Genomic DNA, 22,647 nt, shown 5'->3' with positions numbered 1-22,647 from the left:
AGGCACAGTGAGATTCATTCTTTTGAAAGGTCATTGTGCCCAATGTGGAAAAGGAATTAGTGGTGGCAGGTTTAAGGCTAGGAAACCAGACAGGAAGGTGCCAAAGTTAGGGTAGGAGACGAATGACTCAATAGATATCAAGAGCAAAGGCTCCAGAGATGAGAGACCAGATTCTTCAGGGAAGAATGGGACACTTGGAGACCAGAGGGACATGGAGGACAGAATAAGGTGACATGGATAGCCTTCAAGGTTTCTGACTTATGCAATTTGTTGGATGATAATGTTTGTTGCTGAGAGATGGAATTCTGGAGAAGAAAAAGATTTGGAAAGGAAAAGTCTCAAATTTTGAAAATATGCTGGGTTTAAGGAGCTATGAGGATTCTTCAATACACAATAAGACAGTGTATTTCCAAGTATAAACATGTTGCACATTAGCATCTCCTCTTTGGGTCTCCTTTTATGCCAAAGAGTGTTTAAAAATTAAATATAACAACACTGTTACTTAATTTTACATGATCACAGCACTTCTAGTCAGAAGAAGACAACTTGAAGGAAATCTGATCCTGCCTATTTTGTACAGCATGTAAATTTCAAACTTTATCTTCCGGTTGAGAAACGAACTGTATCAAAGAGCTTTATGACCCTCTAATCTTACCCATAGTAGTCAAATCTAAGAAAAGTGGTATTTTGAAATCATTGTTTTAGCTGGATTCATGTTTACAAATAAAGCATACGGAGTGAGCCATCCTCTTTACTAGGGGTGAAAAGAATGTCCAATGTTAGTAAAAGTGCTCCTTCAAAGCTCCACAACCAGCATTACGTACCTAGTAAAGGAACAACACCAGAGGCTATGACATAAGGTACACACAGGGAAAGCAACAGCACAGAGATCACTGGAGCTGCCAGTCTACGAACAATATAGTGAAGGTCAATGTTCCGGATGCCATTTGCATAAACCTGAAATATTATAAAAAACAATTAGAACAAAGATACAAGACAAATTCCTCCAAGTTAATAGAGCAATCTCCACACAACTGAATCTGCCAACCCAAAAATAGTCAAACTGGTTACTTTTAACTCAAGGCAAATTCTGGTATACCAACATAAGCACAGTGCCCACGAGTTTCTGAGGAAATGTATTTACCCACTAACACTCTGCAATTAGCTCTGCTAAGTGATGAAATAAGACACTAATCTAGAATAATTTATACTCTACTTGCACTCTACAATACCAGATGACATTCAGTGGTATTCATTCAAGACCACATTACCTGAAGTAACTTCATACACCTTATGTAAGATACATGTAATATGTAATATTGTGTCATTATACAATAATTCATTCTATGAGTATGATGAGAAAATACTGAAGCAGGAAACATTTCTGAAAAGCTTGCATAAATCAAATTTTAACAAATCAAAAGGTATTTAAAAATTTAGTATGAAAGAATTCTATAGTGAATATAAAAAAAGCAAGTCCAAGAATTGCTAGAATATTTCCATCATCTTATCCAGAAAACTCTACAAGAGTAATGCAGAGGAAAGAATGGATGGAAATGGGAAAACCTTGGGAACAGAAAATTTAGATGGAGTGCAGACAGAAACAAGGCAGAAGGCTGTTATTTTCTTTTCCTCTTGCCTCCCTAGCAGCACTTAAACCTCTCTTAGCTGTGACTGAATGTAGCATAACTCAAAACCGTCACCTCAGAATTTGAATGGCAAACATGCTTAACCTTTTAAAGGCATGCTTCCATTCCCAAAGACACCTAGTTAACCCAAATGCATTTTAATCAATGAAGCAAAGCATCCCAGTGTTTCTCAACCATTCCCAACCATTTTACTTAAATTTATACAGACACACACACACATGCAAGAGAAAACAATAACAGAACAAATTATTTAGAAGATCAATGATGTTCCACAGCCTCCAGTATGAATAAACCTTATCTCCACGCTCCTTTTCCAAGGGCCAGAGTCTAACCTGGCCGCTCTAGAGTGTACTGGCCTGCACTCTGATCCCGAAGGCATATGAAGCCAGAAGCCCCCAATTCATCACACTCCTGGTGGACTTCAGAATTAGCTCATACTTTAGACACACACACAAACACACTGCAATTTGCTGGCTCCGCAACCCCCCACTCCTAAGAATCAAAATCTTGAAATATAGGTACTTTTTGAAAAGATTTTCTTGAGCATGCTTGGCTAACTACTGTCTTTACTTCTCATGCATCAAAAAGAGGTGTACTTTACTGCTACAGAACTGTCATGTCTTATTTATGTGGCACTGGCCTAAGGATAAGAGGGGTCCCCACAAGTACATCTGCTAGATAACTAAAGCATAAAGAAGTAGCAAAATCTGTTATGTTGGCCATTTTGGATAGAAATTTTCCTTAAATGAAGTACCATACTTCCTAGTCTTATTATCGGAGTGCTAAAGCACAGTCTACCTTTTCCAAGGTATTGCCACAACAATCAAATTATCTGGCAGTTCTGTAACACAGTAACAGTCTTAGGTACTATAGCTAGATCAAGCCAAAACAGCTCTCCTTTTGTAATCTGCTTTTTCCTCTGCCTTTACTACCTCGAGCAATAACCTTTCCCCCACTCCAGAATCTACTATAGGCTTAGATACATTCATATCAAACTTCACCAGAAAAAAAGCACGTATTTTCCTTCTGTCTCCACCACCAACAGGGTTCTAGATACTGTAAGCTACTGGTTAACCTTCAGATAAAGGATGTCTTAAACGTGGTTGATGAAAATTCATGGGACTATAGAAGACCACAATATGCCACCCTAAAAATATGTCTCTTTGGCATAGGGATTGTTTTGAGCTGAACGCAACTGAGAAAGGGTAGATGTAGGAAAACTTTCTGTCCTTCCTCTATTGCCTAGAAGCAGAATATAAACGTATAAAGACAAAAGGTAGCCCACCCTACCTACCTCCACCAGGGAGGACAAAGAGTACCCACTGAAGAGAGTTTTGGGCCTTTCTGGGCCTCTAGATGGCACCAGAGGAATCTACACTGCCAAGCTTTACTAAGGAGCAGCATAGCATCTGCCATTTGTTTGCTTCCCCCCATTTGCCACCCCTAGAGAGTCAAAGTTCTTTTCATCTTGTCACTTCTCTAAACATTTATTATTCTTTGTTGAAGATCAGCTGGAATTCAAAGCCACCTCTTTGAAATTACTCATTCCCTGGGTATCTCCATGTATATATGAAATACGTACTTTAATAAACTTTTGTTTTTCTGTTCTTAATCTTTTATTAAAACGTTCCAATTTAACTAAAAAAAAAAACAAAAACAAGGGTTGAGAAAAAAATTATTTTTCCTCCCATACAGTGGTAAAACTGCCGTCTTAAAAAAAACAAAATTATATATGCCCATCAAACAAAATGTAGAAAACTCAGCAAGAAAGATAAGAAATGAGTTATAGCCGCCAAACATAAACACAACCAATTCCAGAATGTCTTTCTCTGAAAACTGATCTTGCTTACCTGTTCAATTACAGTTTTCAGCCACCACTGAGGACCCATCAATGTTATAGCTGCAATGATTTTGGCATGCAGGACTCCAAGTGCCCAGTCCTAGGGAATTAAAAACCATTTAACAGATTTCTGTTGTTTTTTAACAATAAACACAGCAGAAAGGCTGTATAATTTTCTTACATTATTTCACATCAAAATAGAAGTTCTACAGGATTGGTAACAATTTTACAAGACTAACATGTACTGAAAACCCAGAGAATTCTTTTTCTTCAACAGCTCAAATTCAATGTTTCCACCAAAAATCATTCTTCTATCTTTTAAAAATCTATATTGTTTTCCCAAGAGTTAGAAAAAGTCTGGACACTAATGGAGATCGCAAAAAGCAAATAAAATAAATGCCAAGATCTTATTTCAAACCATCTTTAGGCTATTTCATTGGTTTCAAATGAGCTTATTTATGTCAAATTAAGACTGTGGAGCAAAGTTTGGCCTAAGAAACCATTCTAAAGGCTCACAGATAGCTTCTAGTTTGAAGCATTTGTGGTTCTACCGGGGAACTGTTACTAGGTTACTCCTCATGGTGCAATGGACTCTTGGCCTGCCTACCCTTCAACTCTCCACCGGGCAGAGTGATGACTACCTCCTCCCTCCCCACAACCCCCATCCCCACTACCACCAAGTATCTCTTTAAATGCAAATCAGATCATGAATGTAACTTCCCTGCTTAACAACCCTAAAGTCCTTAGCAAGACACACAAAACCCTTTATAACCTGGTCTCTACCTAGCTTATATATATATATATATTTTTTTTTTTAAAGAAACCCTATGTAACATTTAGACTGATTCTTATATAAAACCAAAATCTTTACAGAGAAGACTGGAGTCCTCTGTGACCACTACCTTAAATCCTGATCCCTCCCCAGCAATAACTACTATTAGCTTTTGGTACATACCATCCACATTTTTTCCCATGCATTCAGCTGCACCTATACATCTATATCCCACAGAAAACATGTAGTATCATTTTTTATATGGACTTTGCTCAGATTGTTAATTCTCCTCTTCACTGTCTACCATCTTGAGGCCAATGTTCCCATTTCTCTCCTGGTTTGACTGGTTAGTCTTCTAAGGATCTTCTTCAAATGGGGTGAGAGGTTGATACACACACTGAATTCTTGAATACCTTCAAATATCAATCTTCATCCTGATAGCTGAACAGTTATTTTTTGTCTGGGTAGAGGAAGCTTGGTTTTTGTCCCTTTTATCTCAGTCGTCTATAAATCCTCTGATATCTTACAGTTTTCAGTGCTATAGAAAAGAAGTCCAATGACGGTGCAGTTTTTTTGACGCTTGTATATGATTTCCCCGTATCTAACAAGATATACCTAAATATGTGTTTTTATTTTGGATTTCAATCTTACCAAATCTGATGAGCCCTTTCAACCTACAGAATCAGATCTTTCTAAAATTCAGTCAAATTTTCTCCTATTTTTGTATCAATGCTGCCTCACATTTGCTCCTTCTGGAACCCCCATTATCACTACACTAAGTCTCCTAGATGTTTCCTCCAAAACACTTCTCTTTCTCAATTTCCTCTTCCATTTTGCTCAGTGCTTTGCATTCATCTTCCATGCCTCCAACCCAAGCCCAGTGGTGACTGTCTGCATCTTTTTTCACTACTAGATTTGTCTGAAATCTATGCCATACAGCTCCAAAACAACTGCACTCTGCTTTAGAGCTGCTGTTTGTGTGTGCGTGTGAACATACGGCACTCAGCGTCCTGTGTGTTTGCTCTTCTCTCTGGAAGCTCATGGCTCTGCCAGTAGTTCTCTGTCAAACTGACATGCGTTCTGACTGCTCTGCCTTAACTGCCTTTCTGTGGCTGCTGAACCTCCTGCATATAAAGCACTTGCTACAATTTCCTTTGCAGCTTCAAGGAGGCCTTGGGCCTGGTTCAGAATATCTTAAAGGGCTTCAGAAGGATCTTTTACCTCTTCAGACCTTTGGGATAGCGTCCAGCAGTCTCCTCCTGAGGAACATGAAGAAAGCCTCCCTGCTTTTTCTCACAGGCAGGGAAGATGCAACAACCCACCAATTCAGCTTTCTCTTGGCCTTTCGGGAGTCCAGCAGATACCCAAATGAGATTAATGTTTACCCAAGGAGGTGAAAGATCACTGTGATTCATGTTCTCTAAAAACCCACTGCTTTGCAGTCCTTTCCTGCCAGACAGGACACACCACACTAGCTGCTCTGCTAGAATTCCAAGTGGCCCACTATCCTACAGGGCTGCAGCCACTTGCTGCAGGAAAGGCAAGTAGCTTAAAGTCATGAATGGAGAAAAAGCAAGCTGTTCCTTCAAAAACTTGGGGATTTAATGCAAAACATTCAGGATAGCACACTGCACATTATCTGTCTACAGCTTGTGCTTTCCCCCAACTCAGAAACATGTCTGGGAGCTATCGATGTCAAAACAAATATCTCCACTTCATTTTTTCAATCGCTGCATTGATATTCCACATTTTATTTGGGCATTCTCTATTGGTGGACACCTGGATCATTTCTCATTTTTTGCTATAAAAAATGATGTATTTGCAGAAACAGCCTTGCTCATGCCTCCTGTATACATGCAGTAGATTCTGAAAAGCCAAACTGCTGAGTCATAATACATAAGCATTTTTAAACTTTGATAGTACCAAAGAATTCTCTAAGGTGATTATGATTTCACAGGTAATGCTGAGTACTGTAAAGACCACCGAAAATACAAGTATAACTAGAACAAGTTGCATGTATTACTCATTGCAGCAAGGGAGTAACACAGCATGGAGAACCTGGGGCCCCTCAGTAACAGTGCTAGAAAGGGGTTATTATAGGATTTCAGCTTGTGTTAGGGATTTGGGGGAGGATTTAAGGAAGCAGGAATTTGGTATCGGATGCTATTAGAAAGCAGAGTAATCTGTGAATGGTTATCTTAATAAATCAATCTTATCTAGAAAAAGTGGCAGAAGCTAAAACTGTAATTGGTAATGAAGCAGTAACCAATCCTGTTAGCCAGTAAAGGGGAATGTTTGGTCATTTCTGTGGCTTGAATAATGCTCATATTCTGTCTGTGTTCAGACTTGACCACAGAGGGCCTTGCTTTTGTCTTCCTCTATCTTGATCATAGAGTGACGGTGTATGATGTTGATGTTCTGTCAAATTGTTTATGTCCAACAGGAGAACACCAAGGCCTGGCTAACAGTGCCAAGATGGTTCCTTGATGTCACAGGATGCTTTGGCCTTTTTCAGGGCTCATGCTGTGTAACATTAAAAGGCAGATAGTATCTGTTTGTCTCATTTGCAGCAGCACTGTGCTTGATCATTGACTGGGTTACGGTATTGTCAGCCTGACCCCTCCACTAGTTGTTTCCCTTTGAGCCATCAAGTAATCCACGAGGTGACACTTTGCCACCATGCAAATAACCACTTTCACACTGCAATATAACATACCTGCAAATTCTTTTCCCATCATGTGGTAGGGGGTCTATGTCCTCTTCCTTTGAATCTTAGCCAACATTTGTTACTTGCTTATACCCAGTAAAATTTACTGAAAAAGTGATGTTTGTAGGCCTTCTGACAGGGGGTCATAAAAGATGATGCAGCTTCTTGTTTGTGGGGACACTCATTTCCCTGAACTACAACATAAGAAGCCCAAACACCTTGAGGTTACGTAGCTATGAAGAAGCCCAGGCACATACAGGAGCTCCAGTCAACAGCCCCAGATGGGTAGCAACCAACAACAAGCATCAACTCTCGTATTTTTCACTGATCACTGACTGGGTTAGGGTATTGTCAACCTGATCCCTCCACTAGCTGTGTTTCCAGCCAAATGATTCCAGCCATAATTGTCAAATCATTCCCGGCCATTGAATCTTCCCAGTTAAGGCTCCAGATAGCACACAGCAGAGACAAACTGATATGCTCTGTCTTAACATCTAACCCATAAACTCTGTGGACAAAATTAAAATGGTTGTTTTAAGCCACAAAGTTGTGGAATAACTTGTTACACAGCAATAGCAACTGAAGACCGATCAACCTTTCATCTGTTGGATTCAACATCCACTAATAATCCTTGCTATTATCAATTATTTTGTTAGGTATTGCAAAACAGTATTTTTCTAATTGTGTTAATCTCTCTACCTTTATTTGCTGGCATTTTTCTGTAAAAAAAAAAAAAAAAAAAAAGGTAGCTCTTTCCTTCAATTACAGATACTATTTGACTACTCTGGAATACAGCTCTTACAGAAAGGCATAACATATGCTTAATTAGATCGTCCTCAACTTAACAATGATGTTAGGTCCAGACAAACCCATCTTAAATTGAAAACACCTAAGTCAAAAATTAATTAGTTAATACATCTAACCTACCAAACATCATAGCTTAGCCCAGCCTATCATAATGCGCTCAGAACATTTACATTAGCCTACATTTGGGCAAAAGCTTCCAACACAAAACCTATTTTATTTTTTGCCTTGTAGTAAAACTGGGGCCTAACAAAGCCTATTTTATAATTAGGTAGTGAATATCTCATGCAATTTACTGAATACTGTACTGAAAGTGAAAAACAGGATAGCTGTAGGAGTACTCAAAGTACAGTTTCCACTGAATGTGTATCGCTTTCAACGATCAAAAAGTTAAAAAGTCATAAATCAAAACACAAGTCAGTTCTGTACTTCTTTGTATTACTTATTTCTCATCTATTCTCATCTATGAGACAGACTAGAAAGGAGGCAGTTCTCCACATATGCATGCCTTGTCTCACACCAGGTCTGCCCATCATCTCCCTCCTGGAATACACTTCTTCCTTTCTTACCCACTTCTCTGTTCTCTACTAGTTAGGTTGGCTTAGATACTATCTCTTACAGAAAACCATACCTGAAACTCCCAAAGTCAGGTTAAATGCCTCTCCTACACAATGCCACAGTTCCTTGTGCTTCCCCTAATCACACCACACAACACCTGTGTACCTGTCTGGCTTTCCCATCAGAGTGTAAATTCCTCAGGAAAATTCCTGCACTAGCCTCATTTTCATCTGGGTGATACAATCCAGGGTGTGGGTACACATTAAAAGTACTTAAATAAAAATTTTCTGGTAAATGAAGTTTGTGGAGCTTCTCCATCTGGAAAGCAGAGAAAGGGAAATATGGCCCAAATAATTTTCATTTTCTGAAAAATCCATTGCAATACACTAAGAGATAAAAACAAAGCTAAAAAGCCTTTGAATGACTGAAGTCAATACCTAGCTCCTTCCCTCAATACCTACTAAGAACTTGAGATCTTAATTCAATGATGTTAAAAACCTCAGGCTCTAAATACAATAGAAAAGTTCCATTTCTTTTTCCATGAACTTTAAGACCTTTGCTGTGACTTACATGGCTTCCCTCAGGATGCTCTTTTTTTTTTTCTTTTTTCTTAGAGACAGGGTCTCACTCTGTCACCCAGGCTGGAGTGCAGTAGCATGATCTCAGCTCACCGCAACCATTGCCTCCCAGGCTCAAGTGATCCTCCCACCTCAGCCTCTCGAGTAGCTGGGACCACATGCCCACACCACCACGCTTGGCTAATTTTTTGTATTTTTGGTAGAGATGGGATTTCACCATGTTGTCCAGGCTAGTTCTGAACTCCTGAGCTTAGGTGATCCACCTGCTTTGGCCTCCCAAAGTGCTGGGATTACAGGCATAAGCCACTGCACCCAGCCAGGATACTCTTTTTAATGAATCTGTGACTTTGTGGGAAAACATGCTATAATAATTCAAAAGTATTAAAGCCTCCAAGTCAAAAGGAATAAGACAATTCAATCTATCTCAAAGGTGAATGAAAATCAATGACTATTAGTTTGTATTTTCAAATATTAGAGAAAACTAAATGGTTAGTAACATTTTAACCTATAAAGTAAGCACTTTTAAAGGAATTATAAGAACTGCATATTCTGAAACAAAAGATCGATTAAAGAGCATCAAACAATTTTATAAGAGTTCTTAGAATTAAATATCATAATTAAATATTTAAAAAATTAAATAATTAAAAAAATTTTATTTTCTTTTTTTTTTTTATTTTGAGACAGACGCTCACTCTGTTGCCCAGGCTACAGTGCAGTGGCATGAACACAGCTCACTTCAGCCTCAACCTCCCGGGCTCAAGCGATCCTCCCACCTTTGCCTCCCAAGAAGCTGGGACCAGACGCATGAGCCAATTTTTTATAGAGACTAGGTCTTGCCATCCTGCCCAGGCTGGTCTCGAACTCCTGGGTGCATGCAGTCCTCCTACCTCGGCCTCCCAAAATGCTAGGATTACAGGCGTGAGAGACATGCCCGGCTTGGATTATTTTCGGATCCCAAATCCTTAATGAAATAACATGAACAAAAGACATACATTTACCTGCCATGGATAAAAAAGAGGAGTCTGATCCAAGGGAACCCTCAGGGGAGCAACAATGACCAGCTCAAACAGGAGCCCCAGAAGGAGAGGGACAACTCCAGCCAACAGCACCGCAACTATCAAAGTCTTCATGATCTATCAGGAAACAGGAGATCATATCATTGAAGAGGATCTTTCTGACTGAGCCAAACTCTATTTCCATTTTGAGGTTTGAGACTGATGCCTAGCAGAGCAACCACAGTCATCTTTCAGTATCCACAGGGACTAGTTTTAGGACCCAGAAAATCTGCAGGTGCTCAAGTCTCTTACATAAAAAGCACACAGGTGGCTGGGCTGTTTTTTCTCACAATCCAATTCTCAGGACTAGGTTTCCGTTTGCTCAACAAAAGCCACCGACTGGCCAGGACCCCTGCTCCAACAGTGGCCCACCCATACACAGGCTGATCTGTGAACCTTGAGGTGGACTGGTATATAGGAAGGGCTCTGCACAATTCTAAAGTAATTAATAAAGCTGATCAAACTGGCTCCCTCAAAGGACAACATGGTCCAGTGGAACTTACCATACTGATAGAAATGCCCTGTATCTGTCAAATATGGTAGCCATTTAGCCACATGACTAGTATACCAGACAGTGCAGCTCTAGCAACTGGACTAAATGGCAAAATGAAAATAAAGCTGACACAGACAGGAGACATTATAAAAGAGTAATGATGAAATTCTGAGCAAACAAAATGATTTAAAGTGGCCCTGGATCCTGATGACCTCTCTTTTACTTCAGGTGGCCTCAGAAAACACACCTGTTTCAACAAGAGACTAAATATGACGTGTGTGGAAGACAAAGTACTTGTTTCTCTACACGGCGCTTTCTAATAATATGGAAGACCAACAAATGAAAACTGGAATTCGTTGGATTCTGTATTTTAAATACGGTTAAGTGTCTCATTATCTTATGGATTAAACAGCAATTAAACCCCTCCATAATATATAATGAATCTCTCACTATAAACATGGACTTTATATTTTTCTTCAACATTAATATTAAATGGATATTGAACTTCTAATGAAATCAAAATCAAAATATAAACTGATACAAAATTAGAGTTGATTCCACAAATGAAAAGGTGTAAGCAGTAACCTAAACATAGTTACCAGCTGCAGCCAACACTACACATGTACAGACACAAATCACTGCACTCAGATAATCATCTTAGTTATTTGTTTTAACCCTACATTTGTGGCAGTCAAATGTGTTACTGAGAGCAATAATGCTACAAAGCATCCAGTAAGGCCCTTAAGTAAGTCATATAAGCGTGTGTGGGTATGTGCATACCCGAGAATAAAGAAAAACATGCTACTAAGTGATCCAGTAAAAATATGTTATATACATATACTTTTTAAAATACAGATGGGGTCTTGCTTTGTTGCGCAGGCTGGTGTCAAACTCCTGGGCTCAAGCAAGCCTCCCGCCTTAGCTTCCCAAAGTACTGGGATTACAGGCATAAGCCACTGTGCCCGGTCTGCTTTTCTTTTAAACCTCAAATACATCTGAATGTAGGACTCTGAACAGGAATGAACCAGAAAGCCACTATCTTAAAAGAATATTCCTTCTAATTCAAAAAATCAACTCTCTTGAAACAATATAGTAAGGAAATAAATGTGCCAAAAAAAAAAAAATTTAAGATGACTGGAAAAATATTCACTATTCCTAACAGACAAGATCAGTCTTTTATTACAAACACATACCATGAGAGACCACTCTTTAACCTTCTGGAAGATCACTCTGCGTCCCTGAGGCATCCATGCCACCATCACCGTCACAGCCCTTATGGTTAGCCAGCAAACATAGAGACCACAAGCAGCTGTGTAGAGCTCATGGATTTTGGCAGTCCCCGTCCAAAATGACATTAACCAACGGCCAGCAAATACTGAAAATAGAAAAGCTGATAAATGAGACATGTGGCTAGGTAAAGAGAATTGTTTTTTTTTTTTTTTTTTTTTTTTTTTTGAGACAGAGTCTCGCTCTGTCGCCCAGGCTGGAGTGCAGTGGCTGGATCTCAGCTCATTGCAAGCTCCGCCTCCCAGGTTCACGCCATTCTCCTGCCTCAGCCTCCCAAGTGGCTGGGACTACAGGCGCCCGCCACCTCGCCCAGCTAGTTTTTTGTATTTTTTAGTAGAGATGGGGTTTCACCGTGTTCGCCAGGAGGATCTCGATCTCCTGACCTAATGCTCCGCCCGTCTCGGCCTCCCAAAGTGCTGGGATTACAGGCTTGAGCCACCGCGCCCAGCCGGTAAAGAGAATTGTAATCTTCATGTTGTTCTGTTAGTATTTTCACATTAGGAAAAAGATATCACATTCGATATCTCAATGTATTCATCAAAAAACAAAAGACAAAAACCACAATGTCTAAAGAGTGCACGGTTTCATGAAATCACAACCAAAACTAGGTTAAGTTCAATGGAGGTGAGCTCTACTGGGACACACTCTGATTTGTCATGCCAATGACTTGTTCTTTTAGGTATAAAAAAGCTTTTGAGGGAATTAATGTTTTCATTGTTTTTATCACCAAATGAAACTGTTACGCAAATAATAGGACAAAAGTGGGGAATTATATTCAATATTTAGAAACATTACAAATAATTTAGAGTAACTTTCTTCCAATTGGCTCATTCATCAAGACAGAAAACTAAGCTTATTTTAATGAGTGGGCACAGTAACATTTTAAAGCACAATAATCAAAGAATACCGTATTAATTTTCTTAGAAACAGTTAAGACTATCTGAATATACTGGAACGTGAAAAATGGATTTGAGAGTAGTCTAAGGGAGCGCCTCATACAAAAAGTTGTTCGGAATAAACTCTACAGCGTCCCACAACGATCACTTGGGTAAGATCATTTACATAATTCAGTAACTTACTTTACGTGATTACTTCTCAATAGGCTAGAGAGAACAGCAAGACCCAAATTTCCAGTGTTATTTTTTCCTACAGATTGTCTTCCTAATACGGTACTCTAATTTTTGAATTCCTAAATGGTGTTATAGACCTAGCTGAGGCGGAAGGATTGCTTGAGCCCAGTAGTTCAAGGTTGCCATAAGCTATGATCACACTACTACCCTCCGGACTGGGGAACAGAGCAAGACTCTGTCAAACAGCTAAATAAATAACCTTAATGATGCTATTAGCTGAAGGCTAGCACAAGCTCATACCTGGTAAAGTAAGGCAGATGAGGCTGGCAATCAGTAATGTTATACACATAAAGACAATCAACAGAAATATCTGCAAGGTAAAACATAAAGAGTGCATAAATAGGGAACATGAGCTCAATGTATTTTATCAAAGAACCAACACAATCTTCCCATTAAAAAGAAATTGTCTATATTTGTGTTGCCAGGTTTCCTGCAATTTCACATAAAATTTATATTTTCAGTAAAATTACCTATGATTTAAGCCAAAATGAAAATAAGTATCCATTCTCACATAATCAGATACATCCCACAAGTAAATGGCAAATATATGTTTTAATCAGAGAACATTTTAATTCAGCTTAAATTTTCCCTTGTTATTAAAATAAAACATTACAAATTAAAAACATTCACCTTTTAATCAAATAACAGTGCTATCCAATTAGAATGTTCTATGATGACAGAAATGTCTAGATCTGCACTGCTCAATGCAGCAGCCACTAGGCCACACGTGGCTGAGCACTTGATATGTGGTAAGTGTAAATGAGTAACGAAATTTTTATTTAATTTTAATTAAATCGAAATGTAAATAGCCATATAAACTGGTGCTTCTGTACTGAGAAGTTGATACGGTGTGACTGCATCCCCACTCAAATCTCACCCTGAATTGTAATAATCCCCAGGTGTCAAGGGAAGGGCCAGATGGAGATAACTGAATCATGGGGCAGTTTCCCCCATACTGTTCCCATGGTAGTGGATAAGTCTCACCAGATCTGATGGTTGTATAAATGGGAGTCCCTCTGCACAAGCTCTCTTGCCTGCTGCCATGTAAGACATGACTTTGCTCATCATTCACCTTCCGCCATGATTGTGAGGCCTCCCCAGCCATGTGAACGCTATGAGTCAATTAAACCTCATACCTTTATAAATTACCCAGTCTCAGGTATTTGTTAGCAGTGTGAAAACAGAGTAATACAGAAGTGCAGATAAAAAGTGATCACACAGAGAGAAGGAAACCAGTTTCCCTGAGCAGAAAGGCAGCAACTGTGGCTTGCCTGCTAGCTTACCAGGTCCATCTCCACAAGACCAGAGGGCAGAGCTCTGGAGGGAAGCCTGAAAAGGACAGATGACAAAACCCACGAGACTCCGTGGCTTTGTCGGCTCTAACTGCCTGAAAAGTCATTTATTGATACTGTCTCTGATCTGGCCAGAAAGTAACTGTTGCTCAGAAGGCCTTTTTTTGTCTCTGGAGAGGTGAGAGAGCTGAGTAAAGAACAAGGGGGAAAAAAAGGGAGCTGACTATGAGGTCTGCTATTAAGAGATAAAGGAAAAGATGACCTTCATGCTTTCCTCAGGGTTATGCAGCAAAGTCCTCTAGAATAAGCCACAGAATCAGGAAGAGATACACCCCTCAAGGGGATAAAGGAGTAGAAGAACAATTCAGTGAGTGTGGACTCGTGCAGAGGGTGCTCAAGGTGCTCCATTATCTGGTTCCTCCCACCACTCCTCTTGTCCCTCACCTCTTCCCGACCTTATCCCTCACCACTCCCGTGGCCCCTCATCTCTCCCCTTGTTCCTCACCTCTCCTGGACATACACCTCACCCTCTAAATATATTCAATTAGGCCAGGTGCAGTGGCTTACACCTGTAATACAGTACTTTGGGAGGCCGAGGCAGGCAGACTGCTTGAACTAGGAGTTTGAGAACAGCCTGGGCTACATAGCAAAACCCCGTTTCAATAAAAAATATAAAAATTAGCTGGGTGTAGTGGCATGTACCTGTGGTCCCAGCTAATTGGACAGCTGAGTAGGTGGGAGGATCACCTGAACCCAGGAGGTTAACGCTACAGTGAGCCGTGATCACAACACTGCACCCCAGCCTGGGCAACAGAGCAAGACCCTGTCTCAAAAACAAAACAACACAACTCCCTTATCTGCAATTCCAAGCGCACCATGCCTAATGTGCCCTAGTCCTGACATATTCCTGGAATGTCTTTCCCACTTCCTTTATTTCACTCCCTGCCAGGTCTCTCAATGTTTAAGACAGTTCAGGCACCACCTATTCTAGGAAGATTCCTTTGGGCCCATATTAAGAACGAGTGGTTCTTGATTGAAGGAGTCACAGCACCCACTGTAAACATCCAGCATGAGAACCCAAATCTGCCACTGCCTTTCTCATCTCTTAGACTGTAAGCTCTTTCTGAGCAAAGACCATGTATGCTCTCTATACCCTCACAGACACTGAAAATATCAATCATAGACACTTAAGACATGATTGCTGAATGACTGAACATGTGACCTACAGTAATATACAAAGGTATAATAATGACTATTTTCACAAAAAAAGAAATGTGAGGCTGAGAGGTTAAATAACCTGCCCACGTTTTAAAATGATCAGACTCACAAGCCCATGTCATTATTAAAGGGCATTTTAAAATAACGGACTTGATATAAATGAAGGATGACTTCACTGTAATCATATAGCAGTCATCAGCTTACATTTCTGACAAAATTCTGAGTTGCACAAAGATTGATCACTTGCTAGTTTAAAGAACATGGAATAGGCACATTCTTAACTAATACTGCCTTCAGTTTCCTCAGCTATAAACATGAAATTATCGCCTATACTTTTACAGTATTTGAGTGGAGATTAAATGAGAGAACATGAAAATGCCCATTCTAGTTCCTGACACATTGTTGAAATGTATCAATAACGTTAGTTTCTTAATTACTGTAGAGTCTTTTCCTCTTAAATAGGGAGCAAGAGCTGAGGGAATCCCAACTCTGTGACTTACCTCTAAAATTTGATAAACTTACCTGATCATTTACACTACATAATGAGGGTAATAAAATGTGGAACATGTCTATACAGAGGACTGTATGCTAACAGCAGCAATTCTCAACAGCAATTTGAAAAACAAAAAAACAAAATACCTCTATATGTGATTAAGTCTGTATAGTACCTACCCTGAGTGGAAAATTTAAAGGTCGGCGGTAAGGCTGAAACCCAACTGGCCCTCCCTGCTGGAGTATGGCTTGGTGGGCTGCATGAAGGCCTTCCCCCACCACAGGAATAGCATTGTTATTTCGAGCATGCTGATTATTGTTGACTTGTTGATTTGCACTGTTTTCATTTTCTTCCTGGTCTCCCAATAAATAAGAATGAAGATCCCTGTGCAAAAATTACATCAGTAACAAGTCTTACTTCAGGTCACAATAAAATGGCAGACATGACACTCATTTTCTTGATTTTTTTTTTTTTTTTGTGACGGAGTCTCGCTGCGTCGCCCAGGCTGGAGTGCAGTGGTGCGATCTCAGCTCACTGCAAGCTCCGCCTCCCGGGTTCACGCTATTCTGGCGCCTCAGCCTCCCAAGAGCTGGGACTACAGGTGCCCGCCACCACGCCCGGCTAGTTTTTTGTATTTTTAGTAGAGACGGGGTTTCACCATGTTAGCCAGGATGGTCTCGATCTCCTGACCTCATGATCTACCCGCCTCGGCCTCCCAAAGTGCTGGGATTACAGGCTTGAGCCACCGCGCCCGGCCATTTTCTTCATATCTACTACTAAGGGCAGAAAATGTACAATACAGAATTTGTACACCACATTATTACCTCATTTTGGTCTAAATGTTCGTACCTGCTTTAAATTAAACCTTTCTAAATTTCATGTTAATTAACTTGTAGAATACCCCATAAGTTCAACCTATTTTATGTTTTCTTCAGCCAGTATCTGAGAAGAAATCAACAACTGAAAGAAAAAAGTACAATGTACAAGATACTTACAAGTACACTTGTAAGTACAAAATGTAAGTACTTACAAGCACATTGCATACTTACAATGTACAATATTGTCAAGGATCTACAGGAGGGAAAGAAAAACTTCTTATCTTCTCTACAGATGACTACTGCAACATGTAGCTACAAGCTATAAATTTGTAAAACCTCCAAGCTATAAATCAGTTAAGTCAAAAATGAGACTGGGGGAGGAAGCAGTAGAGAAGGACAGATGTTCAAGCAAATATAACCAAATCTGTACTTCATCTTTAAGATACCTACAAGATGCCAAACTGAAAAATTTTTAAAGATTCAACTTTTAAATAAATATAGAGTATATAAAGCTTGAAAAAAGAAAACAAATGCAACACGTTCACTAAAAGATTAAGAAATCAAATCTGAGAAGAACTCATTTACCAGGTTATGAGCACTAAACAAAGGTAAGTTATTTGGTCTAAATAAAGGTAAACTGGTTTGTTTTTAATGCACTAAAAAAAAAAGACATTTACTCCATGAAAGCTGGACCAGCAGCAAACTTCTATAAGAGAGCAAAAATAATGCATATATTCTCCATGAAAGGATGGACAATGATAAAAAAAATTTTTTATTTAGAAGTATCATATGCACTTGCAAGTATTACTAAATTGTCTTTTATTAAACTAATTTTTCTACATACTTTTTCCGGAAAGGTTATTCCATAGTCACAAATGACATGCACGTCCAAGAAGTCAGCTGCTCATACTCACAGCAAGTATCCGGCGGTCACAGTCCACGCTCGCACCAGCCCCTTCAGCCACTGCCTCGTGTGTCCCTGTTCAAGTAACGCTGGTAAGACAACCTGAAGCAGAAGCAGCTCGAGGGACAGTTCACTCACTGGAGCATCACTGAAAGAGCCAGGATTGATAATGTGACTTGTATTTTGCATATGACTACTATTTAATGGGATTACAACAAAACTTCTTAAGTCTAATAAACTTACTGTCTTTATTACCCCTCCTTTCATTCTCTCTCCAACTCAGTGAGGCCTTCCCCACAAACTCCACCAAACTGTTTCTGATAAGGGTCACCAATGACTTTCATTTTGCTAAACTGATAGGTAGGTCTTGGTTCTCTCCTCACTTGCTACATTAGTAGCATGTTACACAAAAGGTCACTCCTTCCTTTTACATCTCACATCCAAACAGCTAGAGAATCCTTTTGACTGTACCTTAACAATAACCTAAAAATTTCTCATGGCCTCCACCGCTACCTCCCCTTCATCTCTGCCACCCTCACCTCTCACCAGGATCACCGTATTATCCTCCCAGCTGGCTTCCTGTTTCTGACCCAGCCACTCCAACCCAGTTTCCTCTCATCACAGCAGTCAGAATGATCCTCTTTAAACCTAAGTTAGATCACTCCTTCGCTCAAAGCTTTCCAAGAGCTCCTCAATTCACTCAAGCAAAAGCCAAAGTGCTAGTGCTTATGTCCTACAAGACTCTTTCTCCATGACCTTTCTGACTTCAGGGTCAATTCTTTGCCTTCCTCCTTCTACTGCAGACAAACCTGCCTCACTGCAGGTCCTCAAACAGACCTGGGTGCCACTGCACCTACTTTCTGCAAGAATATTCTGCCTTCAGGGATCCACGTGGCTCACTCTCTCAACTCCTTCAGGACTTTCCTCAACTGTCACCCCCTCAGGTCTTTACCAGTCACTCCTCCTAAACCGTAATCCTATCCTGCCCACTCTCTATCCCTTTTCCAACTTGAATTTTCCCCCATAGCACTTACGACCACTGGCATCACTGTATATTTCATCTATTTTAATGTCTATCTCCACCATTAAAATGTAAGCTCTACCGGAGCAGGATGTTTTCTTGATTCTGTTTTTTTCACTGTTATGTCCCTAGCACACTGAAAAGCACCCGGCATATAAGAGCTCTCGATTTTGTTTAATGAGTATGAATGAACTAAATACTGCTATAGCACAAAAACTCTCCTAACCTTCTATGTATAACTGATCACCACAATGGGTTTATCCCAACAACATATAAAGCTGAACCTGTGTGTGTTTCCTGGTTCTCTTATGACTGGAATCATACACACTATACATGAACTAAAAGGTAAGAAATCCTCCAAATCTATAAAAGTCCTAAGTGTAGAAAAATAAAGTTTTATCACAAAAGAGTAACGATTTTAAAAGCCATAAACTGGCCGGGCGCGGTGGCTCAAGCCTGTAATCCCAGCACTTTGGGAGGCCGAGACGGGTGGATCACAAGGTCAGGAGATCAAGACCATCCTGGCTAACCCGGTGAAACCCCGTCTCTACTAAAAAAAAAAAAAAAAAAAAAAAAACCTAGCCGGGTGAGGTGGCGGGCGCCTGTAGTCCCAGCTACTCGGGAGGCTGAGGCAGGAGAATGGCGTAAAACCTGGGAGGCGGAGCTTGCAGTGAGCTGAGATCCGGCCACTGCACTCCAGCCTGGGCGACAGAGTGAGACTCCATCTCAAAAAAAAAAAAAAAAAAAAGTCATAAACTGATGCTGCATTTTAAACTACTTACTGGTATTTTTTCTGTTACTTTAAAGAATCAGGATATAAGTATTTTCCAATTCTAATTTAATAAAATACAAATTTGAGATTTTACTCTGTGTACAATAAAGCTTTTATCTTTGAATAATCATGTTCCTATGCAAAGCATTAAGATCCAAATAAGAGGCTAGGCGCAGTGGCTCACACCTATAATCCCAGCACTTTGGGCGACCAAAGTGGAAGGATTGCTTGAGGCCAGGAATTCAAGACCAGCTGGGCAATATAGTCAGACCCTGTCTCCACAAAATATTTTTTTAAATTAAAAAAAAAAAAAAAAAGAGAAAAACACCTAAATAAGACATGATTTCAGCCCTCTTAGATAAAACAATACGTATTTGTAAAGTAATTTAACAAATGCTATAAAAAGAAATACAATGATGAAGACAATTTTAAAGAATGGAATGACGGTGAGGCACAGTGGCTCATGCCTGTAATCCTAACACTTTGGGGGGCTGAGGCAGGCAGATGACTTGAGCTCAGGAATTCAAGACCAGCCCAGGCAACATGGTGAAACCTGGCCTCCACAAAAAATACAAAAAGTAGCCATGTGTGGTGGCTTGCACCCGTACTCTCAGCTACTCAGGACGCAGAAGTGAGAAGATCACCTGAGCCCAGGAGGTTGAGACTGCAGTAAGCCATGATCACACCACTGCACTCCAGCCTGCATGACACAGCGAGACTCTTTCTCATAAAAAATAAAATTTAAAAACCTTAATCTGGATTTTAAAAAGAATATCAAATGCTTGCCACTCAAACATGGACAAGAAAATTATTGTAAACAGAGAGAAAAAGACAAACAGCTAAGTAAATCAGGGGAGCTTCAATGGCAGTGTAGCACAATTAAAAAAATTCAAGTCAGTCAATGCTGACACAAGATGTTGAAAACGCAACATGAGATTATGCCAAGCTTTGCATCTCATTCTAAATGGTGTAGATATCACATAGATTACAGAGGAAATGCTGACAACTTTTAAACACATGGGTAAGATAATCAAAGTTCTAGAAAATCTAGAGGCAGAGGTGTTGCAGATGAATGGAGAGCAAGAGGAAGGCCTAAATTAGTTAGTAAATGGCAAATCAAGTTATATTAGTAAGAGATTTTAAGAAATTAGAATTGACAATACTTTAAAGACTTATTAGAAGTAAACTTGAGGAAAGAATCCAATTTGCCTGCAATTGGGATAACGACTAGGGGGATAACACAAATCCCTAAAGAGCATATAGAATGAGTGGTAGAGATTACCGGTAGTGGTAGGTTTCCGGATGGCTTAAGTTTTTTTTTTTGAGATGGAGTTTCACTCTAGTTGCCCAGGCGGGAACACAATGGCACGATCTCGGCTCACCGCAACCTCTGCCTCCTGGGTTCAAGTGATTCTCCTGCCTCGGCCTCCCAAGTAGTTGAGATTACAGGCATGTGCCGCCATGCACAGCTGATTTTTTTGTATTTTTAGTAGAGACAGGGTTTCTCCATGTTGGTCAGGCTGGTCTCAAACTCCCAATCTCAGGTGATCCGCCCACCTTGGCCTCCCAAAGTGCTGGGATTACAGGCGTGGGCCACCATGCCCAGCCGACGGAGTCTCACTCTGTCACCCAGGCTGGAGTGCACAATCTTGGCTCACTGCAAGCTCTGCCTCCTGGGTTCACACCATTCTCCCGCCTCAGCCTCCCAAATAGCTGGGACTACAGGCACCCGCCCCTACACCTGGATAATTTTGTTTTTGTATTTTTAGTAGAGATGAGGTTTCACCGTGTTAGCCAGGATGGTCTCCATCTCCTGACCCCATGATCCACCCACCTTGGCCTCCCAAAGTGCTGGGATTACAGGCTTGAGCCACCGCGCCCAGCCTTAGCCCACGTAAGATTTTAAAGCAAAAAAGATTTTCTATCTACAAGCTGTGTACCCTATTTTTAATAATTAAATGTGCAACTCTGGCTTTATTCTTCATAATATGCTTTTCAAAATAAAGATGATGCTAATACACTCTCCTTAGGTATGGTAAAACATTTCAATGCTGTGTAAATGCATACTTTATGTGCAGAAAAAATAACCATCTTCCTTTAGAAAATGCAACTACTAATGCTTATCTGATCTAGAATAAGGCAAAATTTATGCAAAGTGGAAAAGGTCCAGAAAATTTTTTAAACATTAAGCTTAATTTTAAAAATAATAAAAAAAGGTAGAATAAGGCAATATTTAACTGTCAGATGATTTCCAGTTATCTGTAAAAAGTGTTTTTAATGTTTAATGTAATCTGAATATCAAATCCCTAACAGAGATAAATTAGTAAAGCTATTCTGAATTTTTAAAACTTACCTGTAGAGCATGACATTGTATGGAAGAAAATGAGGCAGCACACTCTTAATTATACGTATAGGAAGCCAAAGCATCAGGAGGACAATGGAGCCAAAGACAATCTGCAGAAGGAAACAGGGTATGACACCACTATAAGAGTCAATCACTCCTGTGCAAGACAAGCAGACTTCTGAACACAGTCAAGCAACATGCAGTCCAGGCCTGTATCTACTCAAAACCGAAGTGGTTCCCACTCTACACATTATCACTGAGTCATTTTGTATAAAAATGTTTTCCTAAGATGCCTGCCCTTCTTCCTGTAAGGACCTCCCATCTAGGACACAAATGCTAAAACGGAAGCCACAAAGGATAATCACCGCTTGCTACCTACGACATGAGATACAAACTTAAAATGAAGCAGCAGAAATGCCTGGAACTTAATAAATCACTTGTAACAGCTATCTAAGACTTGACCTCATGTAAATGGCTACAAAAGCTTTCAAAGGACATAATGTTACTTTAAGAATTTTATTTTAGAAAAACTTAGATTTACGGCTGGGTGTAATCCCAGCACTGTGGGAGGCCAAGGCGGGTGAATCACTAGGTCAGGAGTTCGAGACCAGCCTAGCCAACATAGTGAAACCCCGTCTCTACTAAAACTACAAAAAATTAGCTGAGCGTGCTGGTGGGTGCCTGTAATCCCAGCTACTTGGGAGGTGGAGGCACGAGAATCACTTGAAACCGGAGGTGAAGGTTGCAGTGAGCCGAGATCATACCACTGCATTCCAGTCTGGGTGACAGACCAAAACTCCATCTCAAAAGAAAGAAAGAAAAGAAAAGAAAGAAAAGAAAAGAGAAGAAAAGAAAAGAAAAGAAAAGAGAAGAAAAGAAAAGAAAAGAAGGAAGGGGGGAGAGAGAGAGAGA

The 22,647-nt window shown here is 40.0% G+C and overlaps 1 protein-coding gene across 3 annotated transcripts in view; it reads right to left on the bottom strand.

The window, feature by feature from the left end:
- MARCH6 (membrane-associated ring finger (C3HC4) 6, E3 ubiquitin protein ligase) overlaps window positions 1-22,647 on the bottom strand; it is an 82,111-nt gene that overhangs the window by 7,988 nt on the left and 51,476 nt on the right. For all 3 annotated transcript variants that reach the window (XM_011940976.1, XM_011940977.1, XM_011940978.1), the window contains 8 exons: window positions 21,745-21,845; window positions 17,609-17,746; window positions 16,056-16,260; window positions 13,114-13,183; window positions 11,650-11,831; window positions 9,907-10,041; window positions 3,500-3,589; window positions 825-957 (listed from right to left, as the gene is read on the bottom strand). In XM_011940976.1, coding sequence (XP_011796366.1) covers window positions 825-957; window positions 3,500-3,589; window positions 9,907-10,041; window positions 11,650-11,831; window positions 13,114-13,183; window positions 16,056-16,260; window positions 17,609-17,746; window positions 21,745-21,845 — 1,054 coding nt within the window. The remainder of the gene's footprint in view (window positions 1-824; window positions 958-3,499; window positions 3,590-9,906; window positions 10,042-11,649; window positions 11,832-13,113; window positions 13,184-16,055; window positions 16,261-17,608; window positions 17,747-21,744; window positions 21,846-22,647) is intronic.

Source organism: Colobus angolensis, unplaced genomic scaffold (assembly GCF_000951035.1).
Source record: "Colobus angolensis palliatus isolate OR3802 unplaced genomic scaffold, Cang.pa_1.0 Scaffold196, whole genome shotgun sequence".
Taxonomy (NCBI): Eukaryota; Metazoa; Chordata; class Mammalia; order Primates; family Cercopithecidae; genus Colobus; species Colobus angolensis.
The sequence above is the reverse complement of the archived record's forward strand: the minus strand, read 5'-3'. Positions and strand labels throughout refer to the sequence as shown.